This window comes from Lissotriton helveticus, chromosome 12 (assembly GCF_964261635.1).
Source record: "Lissotriton helveticus chromosome 12, aLisHel1.1, whole genome shotgun sequence".
NCBI lineage: Eukaryota > Metazoa > Chordata > Amphibia > Caudata > Salamandridae > Lissotriton > Lissotriton helveticus.
This window is the reverse complement of record NC_136073.1, coordinates 774,975,296-774,989,840: the sequence shown is the minus strand read 5'-3', so window position 1 is coordinate 774,989,840 and position 14,545 is coordinate 774,975,296. Positions and strand designations below refer to the sequence as shown.

General features: G+C 48.8%; 1 protein-coding gene across 1 annotated transcript in view; it reads left to right on the top strand.

The window, feature by feature from the left end:
- Window positions 1–14,545, top strand: part of TDRD10 (tudor domain containing 10) — an 852,263-nt gene that overhangs the window by 612,548 nt on the left and 225,170 nt on the right. Inside the window, exon 9 of the mRNA XM_078670270.1 lies at window positions 9,017–9,098. Within this exon, the coding sequence (XP_078526396.1) occupies window positions 9,017–9,098 (82 nt within the window). The remainder of the gene's footprint in view (window positions 1–9,016; window positions 9,099–14,545) is intronic.

Sequence of the window (14,545 nt, the reverse complement as noted above, 5' to 3'; positions counted from 1 at the left end):
CGTTACCAGTGAGTTTGTATAAATACGTACTGCATGGCGCTCGACGTACCAATAGTTGAATAATTCAGAACATTTGATTAATAAGTGTGCACGGAGAAACACTATGTGCTGCATATATGACACGTGCCACTTCTTTGGCTATAACTCCGTTAAAAATATGTAATGAGGAAAACTACCCTGTCACCCGTCGTGTAACACATTTGAGTATCAGTAACTTACTGAATATCAACCTCAAATAACCAGTTTCCGTGGGATATATTTCTCAGTCATTTCTGTAAACCATAAGGGACAAGATTGTCAGTATACTGGTTCCACTAAGCTTCAACATACGTATTTACAATTGCGCAACTGACCTGATATATTTCTGTGCTCCAATTTGCTTTTGTCTTGCACATGTATCTGTAGATAAAAAAATATTTCCCAAGTAAAATCACTAACATGACTACTTCCCTTTTAAGTAGCATATCTGATAGAAACTACTACCTGCAGATTCCTTAACGTAGAATTATCCCCAGGCGTGAGACTGGATCCGGAAAAAAAATTGGCCTGCATCCCTGCACACCGAGGGTAGGACGGCATCACGCGGCTCCGTCCAGGCGTCGCCCGCGTATATGACATCAGCGAGGTCACATAAGTCACACCCTGGCGCGCCTACGTCAGTTTTTTCCTTTTCCACGTGCAATGGGGATCCGGTTCGTGCTCTGGACCTATTTAGGCTCCTTTTTTCTCTTGATCTTAAGTGTGTGTGTACAGTGTGCCGATGCCTTCGGGTTTCAAAACTTGTTCGTCTTGTGGATAATTGATGTTGACGATGGACCCTCACCTCATTTGCATGTGGTGCCAAAGGTTGAAGCTGAATTCCAGGCGGGAGCGCCAGATGAAACTTCTTTCGGCTCGCATGTCCAGGTCGGCCTCGTCACCTCGCTCGACTTCTGCGGAAGGCTTTCGGAGCGGCCGTCGTCGTCCTCCTTCCTCTCCGGTGCCGCAGGAGCGTCGCTCCCCTGTCAGTAAGTGTTGCAGTTTGTCCCCGAGGGCTGGTTTCCGGCCTGTTGGGGACGTGGGCTCTCCGCAGGTGATGCGTCCCCCTATCCACTGATCCCCAGGGAAGGGGCGTCAAGAGCCCAAATGGAGACATATGCGGCGGATTTACAGGCCTCGCTGGCTTCTCCTCTTCCTTCCCCTCCTGGGACGTCGGCGGATCCCTTGCACTCTGTGGGGCCCTCTGCGGCGTCGCCGACTGGTTCGGCCCCAGGCTCGGAGGATGTGGTGCCGCTGGGGTGTGGCCCTTCGGGGTCCCTCCTTCGGTACACGGCGCTTCTGCTTCACCACAAACTCCTGCAGGAGTCCCTGTGGTGTCGCGGGAGGTTGCTGGGGCTCGGGTCGCATCCCCGAGCCCCACTCGGCCCTTTCGACAGGTGGTGGTTCTGTCTGAGGCTGAGAGGACACCACTCCGGCGCCGGCGGCTGCTGGCCTTGGCAGCCTCACAGGGGTCGCCAGACCCCTCTCCTCCCGTTATGGGTCGAGGCTGGAAGGGGGCCCCTCGCTTCTACCCGGGCCCTTCCCGTTCCGCCACGCAGGCGACTGCCTCGTTGGAGGTTGGGTCGGCCTCAGCGGCGCCACAGGGGTCGGCGAGCCCCTCTCGTCCCCCCATGGGTCGAGGCTGGCGGGGGACTCCTTGCCGGTCCCCGGGTTCCTCTCGGTCCTCCTTGCAGGCGGCTGCCTTGCCGGAGTCGGCCATGGCGCCGCCATGGGGGTCGGCGGACACCTCTCGTCCCCCCATGGGTCGAGGTTGGCGGGGGGCGCCTTGCCGCTCTCCAGGTGCTTCGCGTTCCTCCACGCAGGCGGCTGCCTTGTCGGAGGTTGAGTCACGCCGTTCCGGCGCCATTCCTTGACCACCTCTGCTCCAGCCCCACCCCGATCCCGGTGCCATGTGACAGGGCGGAGGCCTGTCCGGCGTCTCCTGTGGTGTTGGACGACGACGACGCCCTGCTCCAAGTGGCGGACTCTACAGCACCGGACAGGCGTCAGGTCGTGGATTCGTCCTCGAACGCCTCCTCTTCCCCGGAGGTTGGGTGCCTACTGGTGTCGTCCTCGCCGGAGACGGGCCGCCACGTAGTGGCTTTTCAGCAACGTCTTTTAAAGGCTGCTCCGTGCCATCGCCGCAGTTTTCGCCGGAGGAACCACAGGTCCCCCTCTCTTCGGTGCCGCTTTCTCCTTTCCGGGTCTGGCCCTTTTCCGCTCCGCTTGGCGGATGGCTGTCTTAGTTTACAATCGTCGCCCACAGAGGAGCTGCTTTTTCCGCCGCTGGGCCCTACGGAGGCGGGTGCGGCCTTCGCTTGCACTGTTTCCACAGCTGTGGCAATTTTGCTCATGGGAGATCCTGCTGCCCATTTCCCCGAGGATCATCTTTTGGAGGTCCTTCACCAGGGCTCTGGTGGGAGGGAGCTGGGCTCCCTTTTGAGGGTTGGCTCCATTCTTCTCTGACGGGGACTTGGGGCGCCCCGCCATGGGGGATCCGGTGCCCCAACACCTTCTGCACCGGCACCTTCCGGTGCCACGTGACCAGGCGTGTCTTTCCCCCCACCCCGCTGCCAGTGGGCCCCTGTTGCAGACCACCTTTCCTTCCCTGCTGTCGCTGTTGGCTCCTCCTTCCCGGGAGGCCCGTTGGCTGGACTCTTGGGGACGCAAAATGTTTGCTTCGACCAGTGCAGCTCTGTGGGCCCTTAACACCTTGTGTGTGTTGGTTAGGGCCACATCTTACGTGTTGGACTCGGCTTCTTAGGAGGGTGCGGGTGTTGACCTGTGGCACCATGCGTTGGATGGCCGGGAGCTGGCGGCGTTCATTCTTCGCTCTTCTCTGGACATTTCGGTGGTGCTGGGTCGAGCCATGGCTTCTTCGGTGGCCCTTCGCCGCTATGCTTGGCTTCGGGACAGTGTGTTCCCAGAAAATGTGCTGGAACGGTTGGTGGATCTTCCTTTAGATGGCACCCTTTTGTTCCACGCTCCAGTGGACTCAGCCATCCGGAGGTTCTTGGCGGGGCTTCGGGCTCCTCCTCCTCCCTCTTCTCTCCCTCAGTGACCGGTAAGTTGGGCTACCTCTTGATGATGCTCCTCCTTTTGGGCGAGTTGCCCTCGTTGTTGTAGTTATATGTGCTTTATGGCCACTCGAGACCTCCTTGCTGAGGCTGTGGTTCTGTTGGCTGCTGGACGGTCCTTCTTCACTATGTGTGTTTTTGCTTGGTTTACCAATACCAGGTTGGCCCTGAGATTAGGCCTCCTGTTTTTTCTCTTGGGCTGCTTGATAAGCCTTCTGATGGGCTTTTTCCCCACAACCTTTTTCTGTTGTCCTCTGCTGCGGAAGTTTCTTCCAAAGAGGGTTCCCATGTCTTGGGACTTAACTTACCCTATGTGGGGTAGTGGTAGCTGTTATATAGCTTATGCTGTGCTGGGGAGTTGTGGTCGCCTTCGGGTCGCTGCGCTCCATGGCATTCATGTATGTTGCAGGTGCTATTCCCATTGCTGGATTGGAATGCCTTGGTGGGGACCCTGGGGTATCTTCCCCGGGGCTGCTGCGCTGTTCGCTAGGTCTGACCTGCTGTCTGCGGCCTGGCGTTGGGGCTCTGGTTCTGCTTTCCTGGAGTTGTGTGCGCGGACCCCTCGCTGAGGTGTGTCCGGGCTCTTCTTCGCCTTCATGTCCTCTGTCCTGGGGGCTGAGATGATTTTGTGCTCCTCTTTCTTTCAGGCGCAGCCTGGCCGGTCTTCCGGGGTATTCCGGGCTATTCTTCCTGCTTTCTTGCTGTCTGCGCCATTCTGTCTGGTCTGTTGCCTTCCGCCTGTGGTGGGCTTGCCTTCTTTTCCCTCTTCTCCTTGGACCCTCTAGGGTGTTCTTCTTTCTCTTCCTTGCCCTGGAATTGGGTAGAGGTTCTGTTGCCTTGTAGGGGCGTGGGGTGCTTCGGCCTCCCCAGACCTTGCCTGGTTCCTCTGCTGAGTAAGAACGAGCTTCCTCTTTCTTCTTTTCTCCTCCCCACACCCCTCTTTGGGTTGGTGGTGTTTTGCTTGTGGGTGTTCCCACTTGCCTGGGAGGCCAAATCTCCTCGCCCTGTCTGTTGGACTGTTCCCCTGTGGGGCCCCCTGTTATGTCCAGGCTGATGGGGTCCTTCGCTGACCCTCCTTACCCGGGGTATGGCTGGGGTATCTATTCTACGTTAAGGAATCTGAGGCTGGTAGTCTCTATCAGATGCACGAGTTACTTACCTTCTCCAATGATGTATCTGGTAGAGAGGATTCTAGCCACAGATTCCTTCATTGCCCACCCTTCCTCCCCGTTCTGTGAGGACCTTTGGCTTTGCCGTCTGCACTCGCCTCCTGGTGGGGGATATATCTTTTGTGAGTGCATTCTTTCTTCTCTTGACAGGATGGTTGTCTTGTTTCTGTTCCTTTCCTCCTCTAGTGGCGCTTTGGAGGATGGGTCTGGGTACTCCTGTGCCCCTCTGCTCTGGTTATTCCAGGATTGAGGCTTGCCTTTCCTCTCGTCCCTTCCCTCTCTCCCTCTTTGTTACTAAAGGTCCTGGCCCTCTGCTAACCTCTGGGTTGGGGTCATTTGGTCGTGCCTTCCCCTTTGATCCTTTGGGGGGATTGTCGCACTCTGTGCTGGGGTTGCCTTGAAGCGTTGTCGTTCCCTCTTTGTCTTGGAACTGGTGCCCCATCGTTGTTCTTGGTTGGGGATGTAGTCCTGATACATGTTGTCATGACATTTTGCATATGTCCTTGTCTCAAAGGGGCGACTGTCTACATACTAGCAGGGTGGCTGCTCAGTGCTGTGCTTTGTTCTTTCTCCCTTCCCTGCCTTTGGGTACTGCAGTGTTGGCACTGCTCCTTATGGTGTGGTTCATCACCATTCCTTTTTCCATCTCTTCTGTTCTTTCGCACACTGTTCCCATACTCCCACAGTTTTGTCTGATGGCTCCGCGTTGTGGCGCGGAAAAGTTCTCCGATGAAAACTGACGTAGGTGGGACTTATGTTACCTCGCGGACGTCATGTACGCTGGCGACGCCTGGGCGGAGCCGCGTGATGCCGTCCCCCCGGCGTGCAGGGATGCTGGGCAAAAAATTATTCTGGATCCAGTCTCACGCCTGGGGATAATTCTACGTTAAGGAATCTGCGGCTAGAATCGTTCCTACCAGATACATCATTACCGAAGGTAAGTAACTCGTACGTTAGACAGCATGCAATCCAGTGTAGCACACTAATGTAGAGAGTGATTAGTTTGGATATTTAGATAAAAACGAGTGCATTATACACTTTTCTTACCATTAATTTACTAATGAGCTTCTAAACAAGCTGTCCAAAGTTTTGTTATTTGTGTTGTCCCTAGCTCAGCAAGACCTTGCTTTAGACGCGTTTAAAGGGCTCCTGTCAGTTCTTTTTTTTTTTTTTTGCAGGACCAAATCTGCTACACGTTAGCTAACAAGCAGCCCTCTGATGGCTTACGCTCGCATTCTACCAGAGCCAACGCTTCTACCTCTGGGTTGGCACATAATGGCCTGTCCTGGACATTTGCCGGGTGGCTACGTGGGCATCACATAATACGTTCACAAAGCATTACTGTCTAGACGGGCATTTGGCTCGTTTGGTCCTGCTCGACTTTTTTGGTTGTAGCCAGGTCACAGACCCGCCACCCGTGATACTGCTTTGGTATCTATTCAAAAGGGAGAAATCTGCTCTTGGAAATCTCTATCAGAAGAACAAGGTACTTACCTTTAGTAATGCTGTTGCTGGTACAGACTCTTATCTAATTGCTGATTTCTCACCAACCCTCCCACCTCACCGTTCCATCAATTGGTCTCATCACATAAAAAGATCCCAAATTAGTAATTTGCACACTGGTCACGACTATTCTGATTGGCTCTGTGTCTGTGGGCGCTGAAGTGCGAAGAAAGCAACTGACAGCACGCATTGGTGGCACCTATATAGTCCTGCATACAACACATCCAGCGCGGAGCAGCACTGACACAAAGTCACTGGCACCACCTGTTGGTGCGCAGGGGTGCTGCAATAGATTTTCCACGTCCAATCTGGCGCCTGGGAATACTCAAAAAGAGGAGGAATCTGCAGTTAGATAGCCTCAGCCAGAGAGAACGTTACTGAAGGTAACGTGCTCCGCAAACTCAATTCTTCCATTAATTATGACTCCATCTAAAGTTTTGAGAGACTGAAGCCAAAATGTGTCACTTTTGTCAGAATTGTGATTTCTTGGACATAGAGTTTCAGGGATTTTCCATGTTTCTTCTAACTCTTAATTACTATTGATACTCAACATGACTGTTGAATTGGGCCATTTCTCACCAGATAAACATTACGGTGGAACATCTGCCTGGGTTCCAGAATGATCAGGTGGATGCAATAATTCGACAGCTTTTGGATTGTCACAAGTGGGAACTAGACCAGAAGCAGGTGAACTGCTTCTTCAATTAGTGGGGTCGCCCCATGATCGATATGTGTGCTACTCCGAGCAACAGCAAATGCCTGGCCTTCACAAGCAGGTTTTGGCATCCAGGGACAAGGGGCAATGCTCTTTCGATCTGTTGATCCAAGATATTTGCCTACTCCTTTCCCCTGATCTCCAGGGTGTTGATGAAGGTCGAGATAGACCATGATACTCTGATCCTCATGCTCCGGCATGGCCACACCAATATCGGTACAGCAGCCTGCTGCATTTATCAACGTGTCCAGCAATTCCTCTGAAAAGGCATTCCAGGATTCCTCCCAGATATTATAGAGAGATTATCCATCTCAATCCCACGTCACTGAATTTGACAGCTTGATACTTGACCACTTAGTTTGGCCATTTAAATCTGTCCTAAGAGTGTAGAAATATTTTGGTGCAGGCTCGAGCTCCACCAACCACAAAGAGCTAAAAAGCCAGGTTGTAGCATTTCTGTGGATGGTGTGAGATAATGGTCATCATCCATTGAGTCTGAAACTTCATCAAATCCTTCCGTATTACTTGAGTCTAGCAAATAGTGGGCTTAAATACTCTTCAGTCAGGGTCCATTTGGCTGCAATCTTGAGCTATAGGAGAACTGAGCAGTCAACCTGTTGGCCCAAAAAAGATCATAAAACACTTAATGAAAGGCTCTTTAGGCATTCCTACCACTTTGACAGCAACCAGTTCGATGGAACTTAAGTGTCCTCAGTCAATTGATGCTGCCCCCTTTTGAACCTATCCATAAGGCACATTTAAAATTTGTTTCATGGAAAATGGCAATTCTTCTGGCCTTGACATCTGCAAGGAGAAAGGAAGAAATTCAAGCGCTCACAGTCCAGGAACCTTCCCTTAGGTTTGTAAAAGACAAAGTAATTTCGAAAAACAATCCAATGTTTATTATACCCAAGGTTCATACTGACTTTCACGTAACTGAATCGGTCATTCTTCGATCTTTCTTCCAAATTCGTCTATATCAGCAGAAAGATACTTTCATTAATTAGACCTGTGTAGATGCCTTAAGTTCTACACAGATGAGAAAAAAGACGTGCACATTAGGCCAGCTGTTTGTGTCTTTAAGACAGCCACAGGCAGGTCTCCCCTGTCCAATCAAAGGATAGCTTTGTGGCGCTCAGCCTGTATTTCCTTCTTTCAGGCCAAAGCTAAGAGCCTACTCCAGGGAAGAGTGAGGGTGCATCCCACCAGGAGCATGGCATTAAATGCGCACTGTATGCTGGGTTGTCCTTCAAGACATCTGCCTTGCATCCACCTTGAAGAGTCGGCACATGTTCACAAAGCATTACTGCCTAGACGTGGGTGCAGAAGCTGATGTTGCTGTGGGGACAGGAAGTTAAATAAACTGTTTCGGTAAAGGTGTGCCTGCTACCCGCTTTTGTTACACATTATATTGTATTCTGCTTGCTATTCTGATTCAAGCATGTGAATATATAAAAGATCCAGTGTTGGAGAAGAAATGAGTTACTTATAAATCCATTACTTCAGAATGTATATCTTATATATATTTACATGCAACACTCCCTCCTCGCCGGTCAGAGACTAAACTGATATTCTCACACTTGTGCTTTGCAATCTGAGCTGTGGTGGTCTCTAGGGGGAGTAGGAGATCTTAAGCTTCCACCTCATTGGCTGACGTTTGGGTGCTTTCAAATGAGGTGGATGTGCTACTAAATGTACACTGTTTCAGGCCTATGGCCATTTTTTTACTGTGTGTTTAACAGTGTATGCGCCTATTTTAATGTACCCGGGATTCCCAACATGATGACTGGGAATGATTTAAGCATGTGAATATATAAAAGATGCCAATGTTGGAGACCTGGAGTTACAGGTGAGAAACTGATTTCCACTGAGGTGGGGGTGCTTTCACCCTCAAATTTCTATGGGGTAAAATAGTAATTTTAGCAGTAGAATTCTTCTTTTTAAGGCCATTCTAGCCAGAATCTTCAACCATTGTAACTTTTTTCACTAAAGCGGTGCCTACTAGAGGTAGGCTAAGATAGGCTAACTTTGCAAATTTAAGAAATTGCAGACTTGGTACTTCTCCACATTCATAGCGTATATATAATGCACTCAACCTTAGGAATAAGCTTGAGAGTGCATGTCTAAAAGTAAATGCCTTCCTTTGATGGTCAATAGCAAGAACACGTCTGCCTCTGATCCAAATAGAACGTTTCAACAACAAGCTGAAATTAGACTTGGAAAGCAATGCCCCAGTGAAGAAAAGGTGTTTAGGCACTTGTACAAGAGGCATTGAATGCATTGTATTTTGAAGATCTTATGCACCTGATTGACTGAACATAAGTGATTGTTTTATTTAAAGCTTATGAGGTTGTTTGGTGCTCATGAAATATAGTCGCCGAGCCCAGCCTTGACCCAAAAGCAACTTAGATGTTACATTATGACTTCTTTGTATTTTCTGACTGTATGATGTTAAACCAACATTTATAGGTGATTAATTCTTTTTTTACAACCCTGTTCTTCGGTTCTTTTTAAAGAGATTGTTTGATTTTTAGGCTGCAGTGATGGTCTTGGGAAACTGCTTCCGAACACTCTAAAGGCCACGAAAGCTTGCTATGCTGTTCCTTTGGAAATGCGGTAATCTGATATGAAATATATATATATAACTGTTTTTGTTTGTTAGAGCTGCTGTCCAAGTTATTTAATCTTTTAATGTTCGAAGACTGAGCCTGATACATAAGCTTACACCTTTGCTCTTTCCAATTTTCAACCATATTGATACCATGCTACCTAGTGGAATGACCAGAAACTGCCTCTGTGGCTCATGCTTTGGAGCTTTCCCTGCCTGTGCACACTTGTGTCCTTCATACACTCCTTTTTCTTTTATGTTAAACTTATAGAGCGCACTGTTACCCTGGGGTGTCCTGGCGCTATCTCCCTGATCTTGACCTCTCAGGTGGCAAGTTAAAACATGATGCCTAATTACAGAAAAGCCAGGTTATTACGGCCTCTCTGAAGGCCATCATATTTCGGGTGGCACAGGTTGTCAGAGGTAGGTCATTCAAGGCTGTAATAGTCCCTGTGAAGAAGCTTCTACTTCCCCATGACATTTTTTTCCCCTGGATACCACTAAAGATTTGCCACTAGATGATCTGAGTGTCCTATTGAGTACATACCATTTGAACTTCTGAGTAAAGTAAGATAGACCTATGTTATGAAGTGCCTTGTACGCAGTGCAGAGTGATTTAAACTTTACCCTATTCCTCATTGGCAGCCAGTAGAGTTATTGAATGACATTTCCCACCTAATCAAATTTGGGCGTGCAGGACAGAAATCTTGCAGCAGCATTTTGCAGCACCTGTTGCTTCTTCAGGTATTGCTGTAGATTCATGTATAGATTGTTGCAATAATCTAAAATGGCCAACATCAAGGCCGTTCTTACAGTTCTTTAGAGTTTGGGGGAATAAAATCTAGGATCCTTTTAATCTGGCTAAGAATGAAGAAGGTTGATGAAGTTAAGTCATTCACCTGACTGGCAAAAGAGAGCTTATTATCCAGTATTGGGGTATCTTTCATAGATTCACATGCCTGAATCATTCCCGGTCACCGAGGCGGGAGTCCCACGGTAAAAAATGCAAAAGCAGTGCCTTAGTAAAACAGTAGTAGGCTAAAGAAAAGCCCAAAAGGCCTAAAACGTAGTAGCCTATCTACCTCATTATATGAAAAGAACTAAAAAATTGTTCAAACCAATCAGCTACCAGCACCCTCTAGAACCTTCCCAGCAGAGGCAGTTCCCCTCAGATTTTCACCGCACGTCGTGTGGAAGGGAGTTTCCCTGAGTGCCTACTCAGTTTCTTCACCTCTCCATCAAAATGTCTGACAAGAAGGCTCTTTTTAGAGCTTGCAGGACCTGTGAGAAGAAGAGGGTACATGTGGATGATCAGCATAAGGACTGCATCTACTGTCTACATCCTAAACATGTTGTTAAGGATTGTAGAATCTGCCGGACCTTCCCTGCTAAAACTATTAGGGACAGGGAAGCAAGGCTGCTTTTGTGGTTGAAATCCTCGTCTGAGGAGGATGACAAGGCCTCAACATCGAGCAAGAGGGCTAGGTCTCATGACAGCTCTTCCAGTGAGGGAAGAAAGCATCACAAAGCTTCTCATGAAGTTTCTGACCAGTCACTGAGGTCTCCCAAACTACCCTCTGGGTCAACGCTGTCTCCACCCTGAAATTTCTAAAAGGCCTTCGCCCCCAGAACCGTAAGTAAAATCCAGGTCAAAACCCTTACTCTGGTTTCTTCTCATACGGTCTCTGTGACTTCTGCTGCTCCTTTATCTACGGCTACAGTCTCCACTACGGCTATTTCTTCGCCTATTGTGTCTTCTAAAATCTCCACTTCAAAGAAATCTAGTGTGGCGAAGGACTCGTCGACGAAGAGTTGATTATCTAAACCTCCGTCAACGACAGCGTCGGCATCGACGACAGTTCCCTCGACGACGAAGGTAAAGTCAACCTCTTCGACTTTGAGCCCGTTGATGATGACACCATCGATGAAGAGCCCGTCGACGGAGATCATTCCGTCAACGACGAAGAGCCCGTCGACGAAAAGTTTGTCAACCGCGATTCCACCAGTTTCACAGACTACGCCTATCTCCTACACTCACTTCCAATTAAAAACTTACCAGAGACATGATTACAGCAACATATCTCCTCTACGACCATCTCATATTCTGGAAACTTATGTTGAGGATGATGACTTTGAGGAAGATGATGAGGGACCGTTCGGCATAGCTCGCCACCCCTCTGAACTTGAAATAGAGTGTCAAGTTGATGAGGAGGAAGAGGATTACCAGGAACACTACTACCAGGAACACCTATCTGCCCCTTATCAAAAACCTCCCAGAAGGGTTTTGGATCAAGGAGAGACCAGTCATCTTCCTTCATTAATACGAGATCTGCAAGCCATGCTGGCGGATTACCGCCAAAGGTTTCCTTCAGTACCGTCTGATCTTGTTTTGCAACCCTTACCTACGGAAATACCAGTCTCGCTACTGCAGGTGGAGGTTGCTAGCTCTCCAACACAACCCCCTGGAGCAATACCTCAAGTGCACAATACTTCTTCCTCAGACAAGGAAGATGTCGAAGAGGGTGAATTACCCGACAATACTGGTAATGGCGATCCTTGGTATGAATATATCATTCCCATGCCTTCTCCGCGTATTCCTCAGCCATCAGATTCTCCCCCTGAGGACATCGGCGGTTTTCACAACCTGATGCAACGTGCTGCAACCAGATTTCAGTTGCTAGTCACTATAGAACACATGGATTGCTTCTTGCATGATTTTAAAGAAGAATACAGGGAGATAACAAGAGTGATTCCCATAATTGATTACATTTGGAATGAAGGATTACAAATTATGAAAACACATGCCTCTATACCTGCGGTTCTTCCGAGCATTGAGAAAAAGTACAGTGCTCCTCCGGATACTCCGTCTTGTCTGATAGGTCGTCCACGACCGGATTCAGTTATATCACAGGCTGCCCAACAGAGATCCAAAAATCCAGCTACGCCAATTTCAACACCGCCGGATAAAGAAGGAAGGAGGTTGGACTTGATAGGGAAAACATTTTCCACTAATGCAGCAGCCTCCATTAAAGCAGCGAATTCGCTGACCATTCTCTGTCGTTACGACCGCCAGATGTGGTCAGATTTGACAGAATTTATGGACCTTATCCCGGAACACTGTAGACAAGAGGCAAGAAAAATACTTTTGGAAGGGGAACGAGCCGCATCCGAAATTATAGACTGCGCTCTAGAAATTGCTAACACCAACTTTAGACAACTAGCCGGTGCTGCAGTACTTGGACGCCAAGGATGGCTTAAAGCAACATCTTTTAGGCCAGAGGTACAAACCAAAATCTTAGACATGGCCTATGACTGTGATTCCTTATTCGGAAAGCACATAGACGAGGCCCTTCTAGCCATTAAGACTGATACTGATACGGCAAAATCACTGGCTGCTCTCCAATACAAGCGTGGATCTTTCCTAGGAGCCAGAGGTCGTGGCTTTAAATCCAGAGGAGGATATCAAAATCAGCAAAATAGACAGTATCAGTCACAATATAGACAGCCCTACGGTCAAACGTCTTACAGACAATCTTCCTCGAGCAGTTTCTCTCGCCAGGGCGGACAAAGGCGATCAAACAATCAGGGTTGCGATTCCAGCAGGAAACAATGAGTTCAGCAGGACGTCCGTCATCCCTACCTCCCTCCCTGTGAGCACAAAGATCTCCGCCTTTATTCACCAGTGGCAACAGATCGCTTCAGATCTCGACCTAGTCAACAAGGGTTACTCCCTGGAATTCGTCAAACCACCACCTACTACCCCGCCCAAGGGTCCCCCTCCCCCTCGTCTTCACTTACTTTTCAAAGAAGCCTTAAAAATGCTCCATAAGATTGCAATAGAGAAGGTTCCGTTATCGCAGAAGGGAACCGGGTTCTATTCTCGTTTCTTCCTCATAAGGAAAAAATCAGGGGAGTGGCGCCCGATTCTCGATCTTCGCAAGCTCAACAAGTTTCTGAAAAAACAGAGTTTTCGAATGGTGACGCTTGCCGAAGTTTTAAGCTGTCTAAACGAAGGGGATTTTATGGCTTCTCTGGACTTGGAGGACGCATACTTCAATATCCCTATACATCCCAAACATCGCAAATACCTGCGATTCACATTGGCTGGCGTCCACTATCAGTTCAAGGTGCTTCCGTTCGGACTGAAATCGGCACAAAGGATCTTTACGAAATGCCTAGCACCAGTATCCGCAACTCTGAGATCTCAGGGACTACAAGTGTTTCCTTATCTCGACGACTGGTTGCTCAAGAGTCCTTCAGAGCAGGTAACAGAAGATGCTAGATCAACATGCCTGCATCTCTTTTCAAGGTTAAGACTCACTCTCAATGAAGGCAAGTCACAGTTGCGTCCTCTCCAAGTGATTCCTTTTCTGGGAGCAATGCTGGACACCATACAGTGCAAAGCATTCTTATCAAAAGATCGCCAACTACGACTTCAAAAATTGACAATGTCCATCTCAAAAAGAAAGTCAGTTTCTGTCCGGACATTCGCTTCTCTTCTGGGGATGTGCTCATCTGCAATAAACCTTGTACCGTTGGCACGACTCAGAATGAGACCTCTGCAAGAGGAGTTGCATCTACAATGGCAGCAAGCCATAGGGTCATTTGACGACTCCATCAAGGTCACATCGCGCATGATAGATTCTCTGCATTGGTGGTCTCAGGAAGCGAACTTGACTCCGGGTCTCACTTTCCTGCCAAATCCTCCAGAGTTCACTCTAACAACAGACGCCTCCATGGAGGGATGGGGAGGCCATGTCCAAGATTTACAAATTCAGGGATGATGGTCCCAAGAATACCGTCTGCAGCACATCAACAGGTTGGATCTGCGCGCCATTTTTCTCTCTCTGCAGGCATTCCTCCCGAGGATTGCGGGCTACTCCGTGCTGGTCTGTACCGACAATATGATCAGCATGTATTACATCAACAAACAGGGGGGAACAATGTCACTGTCTCTGTTACAGGAGGCTCAGGAACTCTGGGAGTGGGTTATAGCCCACAAGATAACCCTAAGAGCAGAACATGTCAAAGGGCTCCAGAACACCTTGGCCGACACCCTGTCCAGATCTCTCTCGGGTTGTCACTAGTGGGAATTGGAGCAGAAGCAAGTGGAGAAGATCTTTCACATTTGGGGCAAACCAAAACTGGACCTGTTTGCGACAAGAGAAAACAATAAATGCCAATACTACGCCAGAAGGTTCCCTCAACAGGGATCAAGGGGGAATGCTCTGTCCATGCGATGATCAGGGATTTGTGCGTACGCTTTTCCCCCAATACCATTGATTCCAAAAGTGCTTCAAAAAATGAAGAGGGAGGGCTGCCGTCTCATCCTAATTGCTTCCCGCTGGCCAAGGCAATATTGGTTTCAGGAACTGCTTCTGCTATCCCAGGAGGAACCTTTACGTCTAGTTCCAACACTCATGATGTTGACAAGAGAGAGGGGTCAAATACTTCA